Below are 19,654 nucleotides of genomic sequence, written 5' to 3'. Positions count from 1 at the left end.
GAACACCTCGGGGTCCCCCAGTTAGAGCTGGTTAATGTGGCTTACTGTGCACAATTATTAGACTGTTGGAGAGTTCAGAGGTCACCATCCAGAGCACTGAACTGCAGCTGGGAAACACTGACACCAAGAGATTCTGCAGATGATGGATGTTTTAAAAGTGCAACAAGACCAGCGATTAAGAATATCAACTAAATGTATTTGTGTATTGACATGAATTGCAGCAGTGCCCTCATGTGTACAGTACATGTACATTATCACATGTATGTTCAGGCAGATAATGATCTTCAGAAGACTCTTGAGCCTGTAGGAGTGTAAAAATGAAGATCTCAGAGTCCGTGATTAAGAATCATTTGAGATGTTGATTCACAAAATGAAATTACATTTGTATCAAGTTCACAACAGAATCTGACATTTGACCTCTCTGTAATGATCACATTGTGATGTCATTTAAAGGTCTATGAGCACGTAAAACACATGTGCACAGCAGGAGAACATGCTCTTTGGTTAAATGTTTAATGATGTAAAATACAGATAAAAGGCAACAGAAGGTAAAAACAGAGCAGTAAAATCTCGTGTGAGAATTGAAGTTGAAAGTTTATTACAGCAGGAATTAAAAACACTTGTAAATAAATCATCATTGATCTGTAAGATCACCACTGAATTATCTGCAATGTTAGAATGAAAGAGATATATATATATATATATTTTTTTTTTTTTGGTCCAGTGATTGAACATTTAAAGTGACAGTTTGGCAAAAGCTGCAGATGACAGCATGTTTTCTTTAGTGTAATGCGGCCGCATGTGTGTGACTCTTGCATTGTCGTCCGGGCAACATCGGGAAATCCTCCGGTAACAGCACGTGTTCTCGACAGGTGGGACATGTACTCTGCTCCTTCAGCCATGACTTTATACACTGAACACACAAACAATCAGTCAGTTCATATGAGCTCAGAAAACTGTGTGAGAGAGTGTGTGTGAGCGAGAGAGAGAGTGTGTGTGAGATCTGACCTCTCTGTGGAAACTGTGTCGGCACTCCAGCACACACAGATCATCAGAGTTCACCTCCTCATGACAGATGATACACGGTTCCTCCATATTTAACTGACACACAAATATGAATCAGTTATTGTGATGTCAGCGAGCGCTTCTCAGATTCAACACTACCAAAATAACAATATCCATAAAACACAATCTTGTAAATAAACAATCAGGCCTAACACAAGAAACAAACTCTGTGCCCAATATTGCATTAATGCTAAATACTGTACGGGGTTAGCAGCAGAATGCTAACTCACATGAAACATTCATCTCAAGCCCCAATTACAAACCGATTCCACCAAAGAATTTCCACTTTCCAGTCGTTTGTGATTACTGGATACAGATCTTACAAATTATTTTTATGTGGTCCAATTAGCAAAAAAAAAATAACTGACCAATTCTGTGAACCGTTTTGACCAATTCATCAAATATAACAGACTCAAAAGAATAATTCACGGCTTATATTTCCCGATGGACTGTGAGCAAGAGTAATACATGCATGAGGAGAAATGGTAGAGTTTGAGATGAGCGTGTTAGACTCTTACAGCGAACGCAGTATTGCGATGTTTCTCTGGCACGTTCTTCCATACGTGTGCTGGGGGCGGAGTCGAACCCTCAGCCGTCGTTTCACCTCCCACGACATTCATGCGCTCCTGCACGCAACAGACAAGCACATTATTACTCCACAATCACAACATACAGAACTGTGTGTGTGTTGTGGTTTTTCACGCACACGCATGTTCTCCTGATGGTCCAGGATGACCTGCGCGACTCGGTTGATGACATCATCATAAGTCAGCATGTTCAGAGTGCCTCCGTTTGCAGAACGCACCTCCTGCATGAACTTATTCAACACCAGCCTGCAGAGAAAAGCATCATCACACAGGATGAGTTCTTAAGTTCAGAAACACTCAGACAGAGAGAAGGCAAAGCTCTCGACCCTTTAACCTCAGGTGTGTTTAAGGGTTTCCTGTTTAAGTGAAATACCCCAAAATTAAAGGCCGATAACTTGGTGACGTCTCTATACATTGACATGAAAATCACCTGATTTTGTAAATGTGCGCAATTACGTTCACAGGAAGTGAATTCACTTTGAGTGAGGGAGAAGCTCATGTCGTGCGGCGAGGCCTACCAATGATAACATTAGACCGACAAATAAAACACGTGTCCTGTGTGAACAGCCCCTCACTGCTGAAGTGTGTGTTGACCTGTTATAATGAGGGAACATCATGTGGAGTCGTTCCAGGATTTTGTCGTAGACCGTCACGTGTTGTGGTGCAGAAGTGCGATGAGTCGCTGCTTTGCTCACAGATTCTTCAGGGGGCGTTCTCTCTGCAGGCGTACTGCATCCACTCGACTGCTGTGACCCGTGCGGCCCGTGCAGATGTGTGAACTTTGACCCACACTGCTGAGCAACAGGAAGCTACAGGCACAAAATAAAAGCTTAATTGAATTAATTTAAAAACCAACTAATCAAGCAGCAGCTATCCCAGCCGTCTGGAGGATATAAACATCCATCAGATCAAATAAAGGTTCATCAGTGACTCTACACACTCGTCGTGTCCTCACACACATATCATGGATTATTCTATCAGTTATTCTTGACACTGTGTTTAAATGGATCATGTCTCACCGGTACAGCGGGTTTGGTGGGGATGTCGGATGAGAGGAGCGGCAGTGAACACAGTCTGATGCCCTTCTTCACCTCAGCCGTCTGTTTATCAAACTCCATCTGAAAGAAAACAAACAGTGTGACGGTGTTCAGAGCAGATGTAGGAATGGGTGAAAACATTTTCCAATGAACTGCATTACATTGTCATCATTTACTCACCCTCATGTCATCCCAGATGTGTGACTTTCTTCTGCTGAACACAAATGAAGATTTTTAGAAGAATATTTCATCTCTGTTGGTTCATACAATGCAAGTGAATGGTGACCAGAACTTTGAAGCTCTAAAAGCACAAAAGCAGCATAAAAGAAATCCATACGACTCCAGTGGTTTAATCCATGTCTTCTGAAGTGATATGATAGGTGTGGATGAGAAGACCAAAATATAATTCCCTGTACACCTTTACCTTGCAGTCTCAAGGCATGATCATGTTTTTAAGATTGATTACACTTCTAGTGCTTGACACGTGTGCAGAGTGCTAGATGACGCTATAGGAAGTCTAATCGAGCTTGAAACAAGACTGATGTCAAGATATATTTTGGTCTGTTCTCATCCAAAACCAACTGGATCACTTCTGAAGACATGGATTAAACCACTGCAATATTATGGATAACTTTTATGCTGCCTTTATGTGCTTTTTGGAGCTTCAAAGTTCTGGTCACCATTCACTTGCATTGTATGAACCTACAGAACTGAAATATTCTTCTAAACATCTTAATTTGTGTTCTGCAGAAGAAAGAAAGTCACATCTGGAATGACATGAGGGAAACGATGAGAGAATTACATTTTTTGGGTGTACCATTCCTTTAAATCTCAAGATGGATCTTTTAATATTCACAACCCTCTAACAATCTGTATCAATACCAGCACTTATGGATCAGAAAGGTGTTAGTATGAGTAAAAGAACTGATCCTGCAGCGTGTGTGTGTAAACTCATGTGAACAACATTAAAAACACATATTTGCCTCTGGTGCAGTTTTTATGGAGTAAAAACACTATAATATATAAACATATATATAATAAATGGTGATGATGCTGTAAAATGTAGTTCACCTCAGTTCTGTTGATTTTGTTTTCAGCGTCAAACACAAATCTCTTCCAGTCATCAATCGCTGGCAGCAGAACAGCAGAAGAACAACTACACAACACAACCGCACAATTACATCACACATCAACACATATGAACACACATCACACACACGAACACCCACGAACACACATCACACACATCACACACTAACACACACGAACACACATCATCACACATGAACACACGATCACACATCATCACACATCAACACATATGAACACCCATCACACACACAAACACACATCACACATGAACACACATCACACATATCAACACACATCACACATCACCACACATGAACACCCATCACACATGAACACCCATCACACATGAACACACAAACACACATCACATATCAACACACATCACACATCAACACCCATCACACATGAACACCCATCACATATCAACACACAAACACACATCACACATCAACACACATCACCACACATCACATATCAACACACATCACACATGAACACCCATCACACATGAACACCCATCACACATGAACACCCATCACACATGAACACCCATCACACATGAACACCCATCACACATGAACACACAAACACACATCAACACCCATCACACATGAACACCCATCACATATCAACACACACACACACACATCAACACATCACATATCAACACACATCAACACCCATCACACATGAACACCCATCACATATCAACACACAAACACACATCACACATCAACACACATCACCACACATCACATATCAACACACATCACACATCAACACCCATCACACACGAACACCCATCACATATCAACACACAAACACACATCACCACACATCACATATCAACACACATCACACATCAACACCCATCACACACAAACACACATCACATATCAACACACATCACCACACATCACATATCAACACACATCACCACACATCACATATCAACACACATCAACACCCATCACACATGAACACCCATCACATATCAACACACAAACACACATCAACACCCATCACACATCAACACCCATCACACATCAACACCCATCACACATCAACACCCATCAACACCCATCACACATCAACACCCATCACCACCCATCACACATCAACACCCATCACACATCACCACACATCACACATCAACACCCATCACACATCACACATCAACACCCATCACACATCAACACCCATCACACATCAACACCCATCACCACCCATCACACATCAACACCCATCACACATCAACACCCATCACACATCAACACCCATCACACATCAACACCCATCACACATCAACACCCATCAACACCCATCACACATCAACACCCATCACACATCAACACCCATCACACATCAACACCCATCACACATCAACACACATCAACACCCATCACACATCAACACCCATCACACATCAACACACATCAACACCCATCACACATCAACACCCATCACACATCAACACACATCAACACCCATCACACATCAACACCCATCACACATCAACACCCATCACACATCAACACACATGAACACACATCAACACCCATCACACATCAACACCCATCACACATCAACACCCATCACACATCAACACCCATCACACATCAACACCCATCACATATCAACACACATGAACACCCATCACACATGAACACACATCAACACCCATCACACATCAACACCCATCACACATCAACACACATGAACACCCATCACACATGAACACCCATCACACATGAACACCCATCACACATGAACACCCATCACATATCAACACACATCATCACATATCAACACACATCATCACACATCAACACCCATCACACATCAACACCCATCACACATCAACACCCATCACACATCAACACACATGAACACACATCAACACCCATCACATATCAACACCCATCACACATCAACACCCATCACACACATCAACACCCATCACACATCAACACCCATCAAATATCAACACACATGAACACCCATCAACATCAACACCCATCACACATCAACACACATGAACACCCATCACACATGAACACACATCAACACCCATCACACATCACACATGAACACCCATCACACATCAACACACATCATCACATATCAACACACATCATCACATCACCCATCACACATCAACACCCATCACATATCAACACACATGAACACACATCAACACCCATCACACATCAACACCCATCACACATCAACACACATGAACACCCATCACACATCAACACCCATCATCACATATCAACACACATCAACACCCATCACACATCAACACCCATCAACACCCATCATCACATATCAACACACATCATCACATATCAACACACATCATCACATATCAACACCCATCACACATGAACACACATCATCACATATCAACACACATCATCACATATCAACACACATCATCACATATCAACACCCATCACACATGAACACACATCAACACCCATCACACATCAACACCCATCACACATCAACACCCATCACACATCAACACCCATCACACATCAACACCCATCACACATCAACACCCATCACACATCAACACACATCATCACACATCACACATCATCACATATCAACACCCATCACACATCAACACCCATCACACATCAACACACATCATCACACATCAACACACATCATCACATATCAACACCCATCACACATCAACACCCATCACACATCAACACACATCATCACATATCAACACACATCATCACATATCAACACACATCATCACATATCAACACACATCATCACATATCAACACACATCACACATGAACACACATCAACACCCATCACACATCAACACCCATCATCACACATCAACACCCATCATCACACATCAACACACACAAACACACGTCACATTTCAAGACACAAACACATCACACATCAACACCCATCACACATGAACACCCATCACACATGAACACCCATCACACATATCACATATCAACACACACAAACACACGTCACATTTCAAGACACAAACACATCACATATGAACACCCATCATCACATATCAACACACAAACACACATCATAACATTAATTTAATTAATAAACGAATTATATAAAGCTATTGTCAGTGCACTACAAATAAACTGGTTCTATGCCTTTATTAATAAAACTTATTTAAAAAAATACAGGGCTTTTCTTTTCACTCCATTGTACCGAAATCGTTACTGCTGCTATCCATGCCATTCGTCGCCTTGTCGTCACCTCTGAAACATGGCTTGTACTATTATTTTTCCACGCTGGAAAACGATAAAAGGATTTTCCGTTCTTAAGCTTTATGCCACTTCTATCGTGAGAACGACTATTGCAGTTTATAACACAGCAGGTAGACGCCATCTTGAACACTGCGTTCTTCATACAATCAAGTCTGGCGCCTTCTGTTTGTGCCGCGGATTCCCAAATGCTTTGCGTTCACCACTGGTAATACGTCACGATGACGTCACATTAGCAATCTCGCGGGTGATAATGAGCAGACACACAAAAAAATAAAATAAAAAATAAAAAAAAAAATTAAAAAAATGAGCAGACACACAAAGGAACTGAACGAAACAGGCGGGAGAATTTGAAAAACACCAGCCTGATTCATACATAAACCGCGGTGCTGCTCGCTCCGTGTGTGAGAGAGCGAGAGAGAGAACGAACAAACAGGGGTTCATATTTAACAGAGACACGCTGGAAACAGCGCGATTGGATCGTTGATTCAGATCACTCAATAAATAAACATTTCCCCAAAAATGACGATCTCATAACTCCAAACAGCAATCGTAGTTAAATGTACAGTTGTAAACAAAACAATAACTTTCAGCGATCGCAGTTAACATGTAAATGAAAACAAAAACATCAAACATTCAGCAATCAAATATATATGATTTAGATTTATAAGAAAAGTCACAGTTTCTACACTAAATCTGCCCAGATATCAAGTCTTACTTGTGAAATCCTGTGTGATTTCAGCAGGGTTGTCCGGTCAGGAGAAAGTCTGGGTTCGGTTGGTCTCGCGCTCGTCAGCGGAAAGACGCGTCTCTGCGTTGGTTCTCGGGTCCGGTGATCGCGAGCAACGCGAGATGTAGTCAAAGTTGTAGGAAAACGATTGAGAAGGGAAAACTGGTCGCCTTTTCCGTTTCCTAATACATTTACTGTTGTTTAACAGTGAAGATGAGATGAACCGGTTGTCCACTACACGACTGGAACAAAGCTAAATTAATCTTGCTCTACCCGTGGCCAAATGGTGAGGTTTAGAAAAACGTGGTCTTTCTTTGTCCAGGAGGAGGGAAATTCCTTGGTGTAGATGTCTCTTTAGAGCGCAGCGAATCTGTACGTGATACAGTCAAGCTGGATGCAGAGAGAGAGCGTCTCAATCAAATGTGCGCGCTGGTTTTGTCATCGGCCGCTTTTGACCAATGACGTCTGAGATTGAGTACATGGACGGGACTTCCGTCCAGTCGCCATGCATTCTGGGAAATTGAGTTCAAAGTCTCACCTTTGATCATAGAACAAAGGGCTATGCTGTCTCTGCTGCCATTTTCAGTGGGGCAAGGCCCTACACACATGAACACACATGTACACACATGATCACCCATGAACACACATGTACACACATGATCACCCATGAACACACATGATCACCCATGAACACACATCTACACACATGTACACACATGATCACACATGTACACACATGATCACCCATGAACACACCATCACACATGAACACCACACGTCATCACACATGAACACTCATGAACACACATCATCACACATGAACACTCATGAACACACATCATCACACATGAACACTCATGAACACACGTCATCACACATGAACACTCATGAACACACATCAACACACATGAACACTCATGAACACACATCAACACACATGAACACTCATGAACACTCATGAACACACATCAACACACATGTACACTCATGAACACACATCATCACACAAGAACACTCATGAACACACATCAACACACATGAACACTCATGAACGTACATCATCACACATGAACACTCATGATCACACATCAACACACATGAACACTCATGAACACACATCATCACACATGAACACTCATGATCACACATCACATATGAACACTCATGATCACACATCATCACACATCATCACACATGAACACTCATGATCACACATCATCACACATGAACACACATCATCACACATGAACACTCATGAAGACACATCATCACACATGAACACTCATGATCACACATGAACACTCATGAAGACACATCATCACACATCATCACACATGAACACACATCATCACACATGAACACACATCATCACACATCACACATGAACACATCATCACACATGAACACTCATCATCACATATGAACACTCATGATCACAAATCATCACACAAGAACACACATGAACACACATCATCACAAGAACACACATCATCACTCATGAACACACATCATCTCACATGAACACTCATGAAGACACATCATCACACATCATCACACATGAACACACATCATCACACATGAACACTCATGAAGACACATCATCACACATCATCACACATGAACACACATCATCACACATGAACACACATCATCACACATCACACATGAACACACATCATCACACATGAACACTCATCATCACATATGAACACTCATGATCACAAATCATCACACATCATCACATGAACACACATCATCACTCATGAACACACATCATCACATGAACACACATCATCACTCATGAACACACATCATCTCACATGAACACTCATGATCACACATCACACATGAACACACATCATCACACATGAACAAACATCATCACACATCATCACACATGAACACACATCATCACACATGAACACACATCATCACACATCATCACACATCATCACACATCATCACACATGAACACACATCATCACACATGATCACACATCATCACACATGAACACACATCATCACACATGAACACACATCATCACACATGATCACACATCATCACACATGAACACACATCATCACACATGATCACACATCATCACACATGATCACACATCATCACACATCATCACACATGAACACACATCATCACACATGATCACACATCATCACACATCATCACACATCATCACACATCATCACACATGAACACACATGATCACACATCACACATGAACACATGAACACACATGAACACACATCATCACACATGAACACACATCATCACACATGAACACACATCATCACACATGAACACACATCATCACACATGAACACACATCATCACACATCATCACACATGAACACACATCATCACACATGATCACACATCATCACACATGAACACACATCATCACACATCACATCATCACACATCATCACACATCATCACACATGAACACACATGTACACTCATGAACACACATGTACACTCATGAACACACGTCATCACACATGAACACACATCATCACACATGAACACACGTCATCACACATGAACACACGTCATCACACATGAACACAAGTCATCACACATGAACACATGTACACTCATGAACACACATCATAACACATGAACACACGTCATCACACATTAACACATGTCATCACACATGAACACACATCATCACACATGAACACACATCATCACAAATTAACACTCATGAACACACATCACACATGAACACTCATGAACACACATGATCACACATGAACACACATGATCACACATGATCACACATGAACACACATGATCACACATGAACACACATCATCACACATGAACACTCATGAACACACATCATCACACATGAACACACATCATCACACATCAACACTCATGAACACACATCATCACACATTAACACACATGATCACACATGAACACACATCATCACACATGAACACTCATGAACACACATGATCACACATGAACACACATGATCACACATGAACACACATCATCACACATGAACACACATCACACATGAACACTCATGAACACACATCATCACACATGAACACTCATGAACACACATCATCACACATGAACACACATGATCACACATCATCACACATGAACACTCATGAACACACATCATCACAAATGAACACACATCATCACACATGAACACACATCATCACACATGAACACACATCACACATGAACACACATCACACATGAACACACATCACACATGAACACACATCATCACACATGAACACACATGAACACTCATGAACACACATCATCACACATGAACACTCATGAACACACATGATCACACATGATCACACATGATCACACATGAACACACATCATCACACATGAACACACATCATCACACATGAACACACATCACACATGAACACACATCATCACACATCATCACACATGAACACACATGAACACACATGAACACTCATGAACACACATCATCACACATGAACACTCATGAACACACATCATCACACATCATCACACATGAACACACATCATCACACATGAACACACATCATCACACATCATCACACATGAACACACATCACACATGAACACACATCATCACACATGTACACTCATGAACACACATCATCACACATGAACACACGTCATCACACATTAACACATGTCATCACACATGAACACACATCATCACACATGAACACACATCATCACAAATTAACACTCATGAACACACATCACACATGAACACTCATGAACACACATGATCACACATGAACACACATGAACACACATGATCACACATGATCACACATGAACACACATGATCACACATGAACACACATCATCACACATGAACACTCATGAACACACATCATCACACATGAACACACATCATCACACATCAACACTCATGAACACACATCATCACACATTAACACACATGATCACACATGAACACACATCATCACACATGAACACTCATGAACACACATGATCACACATGAACACACATGATCACACATCATCACACATGAACACACATCACACATGAACACTCATGAACACACATCATCACACATGAACACACATGATCACACATCATCACACATGAACACTCATGAACACACATCATCACAAATGAACACACATCATCACACATGAACACACATCATCACACATGAACACACATCACACATGAACACACATCACACATGAACACACATCATCACACATGAACACACATGAACACTCATGAACACACATCATCACACATGAACACTCATGAACACACATGATCACACATGATCACACATGAACACACATCATCACACATGAACACACATCATCACACATGAACACACATCATCACACATGAACACACATCACACATGAACACACATCATCACACATCATCACACATGAACACACATGAACACACATGAACACACATGAACACTCATGAACACACATCATCACACATGAACACTCATGAACACACATCATCACACATCATCACACATGAACACACATCATCACACATGAACACACATCACACATGAACACACATCATCACACATCATCACACATGAACACACATCACACATGAACACACATCATCACACATGAACACACATGAACACACATGAACACACATGAACACTCATGAACACTCATGAACACACATCATCACTCATGAACACTCATGAACACACATGATCACACATCATCACACATCATCACACATCATCACACATGAACACACATGAACACACATGAACACACATGAACACTCATGAACACACATCATCACACATGAACACTCATGAACACACATCATCACACATCATCACACATCATCACACATGAACACACATCATCACACATGAACACACATCATCACACATCATCACACATCATCACACATCATCACACATGTACACTCATGAACACACATCATCACACATGAACACTCATGAACACACATCATCACACATGAACACTCATGAACACTCATGAACACACATCATCACACATGAACACTGATGAACACACATCATCACACATGAACACACATGTTCACACATCATAACACATGAACACTCATGATCACACATGAACACTCATGAACACAAATCATCACACATGAACACTCATGAACACACATCACACATGAACACTCATGAACACACATCATCACACATGAACACTCATGAACACACATCATCACACATGAACACTCATGAACACACATGAACACTCATGAACACACATCATCACACATGAACACTCATGAACACACATCACACATGAACACTCATGAACACACATCACACATGAACACTCATGAACACACATCACACATGAACACTCATGAACACACATCATCACACATGATCACACATCACACATGAACACTCATGAACACACATCATCACACATGAACACACATCATCACACATGAACACACATCATCACACATGTTCACACATCATAACACATGAACACTCATGAACACACATCATCACACATGAACACTCATGATCACACATCATCACACATGAACACACTACATCACACATGAACACACATCATCACACATCATCACACATGAACACACATCATCACACATGAACACACACGATCACACATCATCACACATGAACACACTACATCACACATGAACACTCATGAACACACATCATCACACATGAACACTCATGATCACACATCATCACACATGAACACACATCATCACACATGAACACACATCATCACACATGTACACTCATGAACACACATCATCACACATGAACACTCATGATCACACATCATCACACATGAACACTCATGAACACACATCATCACACATGAACACACATCATCACACATGAACACACATCATCACAAATGAACACACATCATCACACATGAACACTCATGAACACACATCACACATGAACACTGATGAACACACATCATCACACATGAACACACATGATCACACATGAACACTCATGAACACACCATCACACAAGAAAACTCATGAACACACATCATCACACATGAACACTCATGAACACACATCACACATGAACACTCATGAACACACATCACACATGAACACTCATGAACACACATCATCACACATGAACACTCATGAACACACATCATCACACATGAACACTCATGAACACACATCAACACTCATGAACACACATCATCACACATGAACACACATCATCACACATGAACACTCATGATCACACATCATCACACATGAACACTCATGAACACACATCATCACACATGAACACACATCATCACACATGAACACACATCATCACACATGAACACACATCATCACATGTACACTCATGAACATACATCATCACACATGAACACTCATGAACACACATGTACACTCATGAACACACATCATCACACATGAACACTCATGAACACACATGTACACTCATGAACACACATCATCACACATGAACACTCATGAACACACATCACACATGAACACACGTCATCACACATTAACACATGTCATCACACATGAACACACATCATCACACATGAACACACATCATCACAAATTAACACTCATGAACACACATCACACATGAACACTCATGAACACACATGATCACACATGAACACACATGATCACACATGATCACACATGAACACACATGATCACACATGAACACACATCATCACACATGAACACTCATGAACACACATCATCACACATGAACACACATCATCACACATCAACACTCATGAACACACATCATCACACATTAACACACATGATCACACATGAACACACATCATCACACATGAACACTCATGAACACACATGATCACACATGAACACACATGATCACACATGAACACACATGAACACACATCACACATGAACACTCATGAACACACATCATCACACATGAACACACATGATCACACATCATCACACATGAACACTCATGAACACACATCATCACAAATGAACACACATCATCACACATGAACACACATCATCACACATGAACACACATCACACATGAACACACATCACACATGAACACACATCATCACACATGAACACACATGAACACTCATGAACACACATCATCACACATGAACACTCATGAACACACATGATCACACATGATCACACATGAACACACATCATCACACATGAACACACATCATCACACATGAACACACATCATCACACATGAACACACATCACACATGAACACACATCATCACACATCATCACACATGAACACACATGAACACACATGAACACACATGAACACTCATGAACACACATCATCACACATGAACACTCATGAACACACATCATCACACATCATCACACATGAACACACATCATCACACATGAACACACATCATCACACATGAACACACATCATCACACATCATCACACATGAACACACATCACACATGAACACACATCATCACACATGAACACACATGAACACACATGAACACTCATGAACACTCATGAACACACATCATCACACATGAACACTCATGAACACACATGATCACACATCATCACACATCATCACACATGAACACACATCATCACACATGAACACACATGAACACACATGAACACTCATGAACACTCATGAACACACATCATCACACATGAACACTCATGAACACACATGATCACACATCATCACACATCATCACACATCATCACACATGAACACACATCATCACACATGAACACACATCATCACACATCATCACACATCATCACACATGTACACTCATGAACACACATCATCACACATGAACACTCATGAACACACATCATCACACATGAACACTCATGAACACTCATGAACACACATCATCACACATGAACACTGATGAACACACATCATCACACATGAACACACATGTTCACACATCATAACACATGAACACTCATGATCACACATGAACACTCATGAACACAAATCATCACACATGAACACTCATGAACACACATCACACATGAACACTCATGAACACACATCATCACACATGAACACTCATGAACACACATCATCACACATGAACACTCATGAACACACATGAACACTCATGAACACACATCATCACACATGAACACATATGAACACACATCATCACACATGAACACTCATGAACACACATCATCACACATGAACACTCATGAACACACATCACACATGAACACTCATGAACACACATCACACATGAACACTCATGAACACACATCACACATGAACACTCATGAACACACATCATCACACATGATCACACATCACACATGAACACTCATGAACACACATCATCACACATGAACACACATCATCACACATGAACACACATCATCACACATGTTCACACATCATAACACATGAACACTCATGAACACACATCATCACACATGAACACTCATGATCACACATCATCACACTTGAACACACTACATCACACATGAACACACATCATCACACATCATCACACATGAACACACATCATCACACATGAACACACACGATCACACATCATCACACATGAACACACTACATCACACATGAACACTCATGAACACACATCATCACACATGAACACTCATGATCACACATCATCACACATGAACACACATCATCACACATGAACACACATCATCACACATGTACACTCATGAACACACATCATCACACATGAACACTCATGATCACACATCATCACACATGAACACTCATGAACACACATCATCACACATGAACACACATCATCACACATGAACACACATCATCACAAATGAACACACATCATCACACATGAACACTCATGAACACACATCACACATGAACACTGATGAACACACATCATCACACATGAACACACATGATCACACATGAACACTCATGAACACACCATCACACATGAAAACTCATGAACACACATCATCACACATGAACACTCATGAACACACATCACACATGAACACTCATGAACACACATCACACATGAACACTCATGAACACACATCATCACACATGAACACTCATGAACACACATCATCACACATGAACACTCATGAACACACATCAACACTCATGAACACACATCATCACACATGAACACATCATCACACATGTACACTCATGAACACACATCATCACACATGAACACTCATGATCACACATCATCACACATGAACACTCATGAACACACATCATCACACATGAACACACATCATCACACATGAACACACATCATCACACATGAACACACATCATCACATGTACACTCATGAACATACATCATCACACATGAACACTCATGAACACACATGTACACTCATGAACACACATCATCACACATGAACACTCATGAACACACATGTACACTCATGAACACACATCATCACACATGAACACTCATGAACACACATCATCACACATCATCACACATGAACACACATGAACACACATGAACAAACATCATCACACATGAACACATATGTTCACACATCATAACACATGAACACTCATGATCACACATGAACACTCATGAACACACATCATCACACATGAACACTCATGAACACACATCATCACACATGAACACTCATGAACACACATCATCACACATGAACACTCATGAACACACATCATCACACATGAACACACATCATCACAAATGAACACTCATGAACACACATCATCACAAATGAACACTCATGAACACACATCATCACACATGAACACTCATGAACACACATCATCACACATGAACACTGATGAACACACATCATCACACATGAACACTGAACACACATCATCACACATGAACACTCATGATCACACATGAACACTCATGAACACACATCATCACACATGAACACTCATGAACACACATCAGCACACAGGAACACTCATGAACACACATCACACATGAACACTCATGAACACACATCATCACACATGAACACTCATGAACACACATCATCACACATGAACACACATCAACACACATGTACACTCATGAACACACATCATCACTCATGAACACACATTTACACTCATGAACACACATCATCACACATGAACACTCATGAACACACATGTACACTCATGAACATACATCATCACACATGAACACTCATGAACACACATGTACACTCATGAACACACATCATCACACATGAACACTCATGAACACACATCATCACACATGAACACTCATGAACACACATCATCACACATGAACACACATCATCACACATGAACACACATCATCACACATGAACACACATGAACACACATCACACATGAACACATATGTTCACACATCATAACACATTAACACTAATGATCACACATGAACACTCATGAACACACATCATCACACATGAACACTCATGAACACACATCATCACACATGAACACTCATGAACACACATCATCACACATGAACACTCATGAACACACATCATCACACATGAACACACATCATCACACATGAACACACATCATCACACATGAACACTGATGAACACACATCATCACACATGAACACACATGTTCACACATCATCACACATGTACACTCATGAACACACATCATCACACATGTACACTCATGAACACACATCATCACACATGAACACTCATGAACACACATCATCACACATGAACACTGATGAACACACATCATCACACATGAACACACATGTTCACACATCATAACACATGAACACTCATGAACACACATCATCACACATGAACACTCATGAACACACATCAGCACACATGAACACTCATGAACACACATCATCACACATGTACACTCATGAACACACATCATCACACATGAACACTCATGAACACACATCATCACACATGAACACTGATGAACACACATCATCACACATGAACACTCATGAACACACATCATCACACATGAACACTCATGAACACACATCAGCACACATGAACACTCATGAACACACATCATCACACATGAACACTCATGAACACACATCATCACACATGAACACTGATGAACACACATCATCACACATGTTCACACATCATAACACATGAACACTCATGATCACAGATGAACACTCATGAACACACATCATCACACATGAACACTCATGAACACACATCATCACACATGAACACTCATGAACACACATCATCACACATGAACACACATCATCACACATGAACACTCATGAACACACATCATCACACATGAACACTCATGAACACACATCATCACACATGAACACTCATGAACACACATCATCACAAATGAACACTCATGAACACATCATCACACATGAACACTCATGAACACACATCATCACACATGAACACACATCATCACACATGAACACTGATGAACACACATCATCACACATGAACACACATCATCACACATGAACACACATCATCACACATGAACAGTGATGAACACACATCATCACACATGAACACACATCATCACACATGAACACACATAACACATGTACACTCATGAACACACATCATCACTCATGAACACACATCATCACACATGTACACTCATGAACACACATCATCACACATAAACACACATAACACATGTACACTCATGAACACACATCATCACACATGAACACACATAACACATGTACACTCATGAACACACATCATCACACATGAACACACATAACACATGTACACTCATGAACACACATCACATGAACACTCATGAACACTCATGAACACACATCATCACTCATGAACACACATC

At 40.7% G+C, this 19,654-nt stretch overlaps 1 protein-coding gene across 1 annotated transcript in view; it reads right to left on the bottom strand.

The window, feature by feature from the left end:
- Positions 1–500: 500 nt before the first annotated feature.
- LOC127636761 (E3 ubiquitin-protein ligase TTC3-like) overlaps positions 501–19,654 on the bottom strand; it is a 75,950-nt gene continuing 56,796 nt past the window's right edge. Inside the window, 7 exon segments of the mRNA XM_052117474.1 lie at positions 501–913; positions 1,009–1,101; positions 1,584–1,691; positions 1,772–1,898; positions 2,247–2,461; positions 2,672–2,770; positions 3,761–3,845. Coding sequence (XP_051973434.1) covers positions 782–913; positions 1,009–1,101; positions 1,584–1,691; positions 1,772–1,898; positions 2,247–2,461; positions 2,672–2,770; positions 3,761–3,845 — 859 coding nt within the window. The 3' untranslated portion in view covers positions 501–781.

The sequence above is a fragment of the Xyrauchen texanus genome, chromosome 44 (genome assembly GCF_025860055.1).
Source record: "Xyrauchen texanus isolate HMW12.3.18 chromosome 44, RBS_HiC_50CHRs, whole genome shotgun sequence".
Taxonomy (NCBI): domain Eukaryota; kingdom Metazoa; phylum Chordata; class Actinopteri; order Cypriniformes; family Catostomidae; genus Xyrauchen; species Xyrauchen texanus.
Note: the sequence above shows the minus strand (reverse complement) of the source record. Positions and strands in the feature narration are given on the sequence as shown.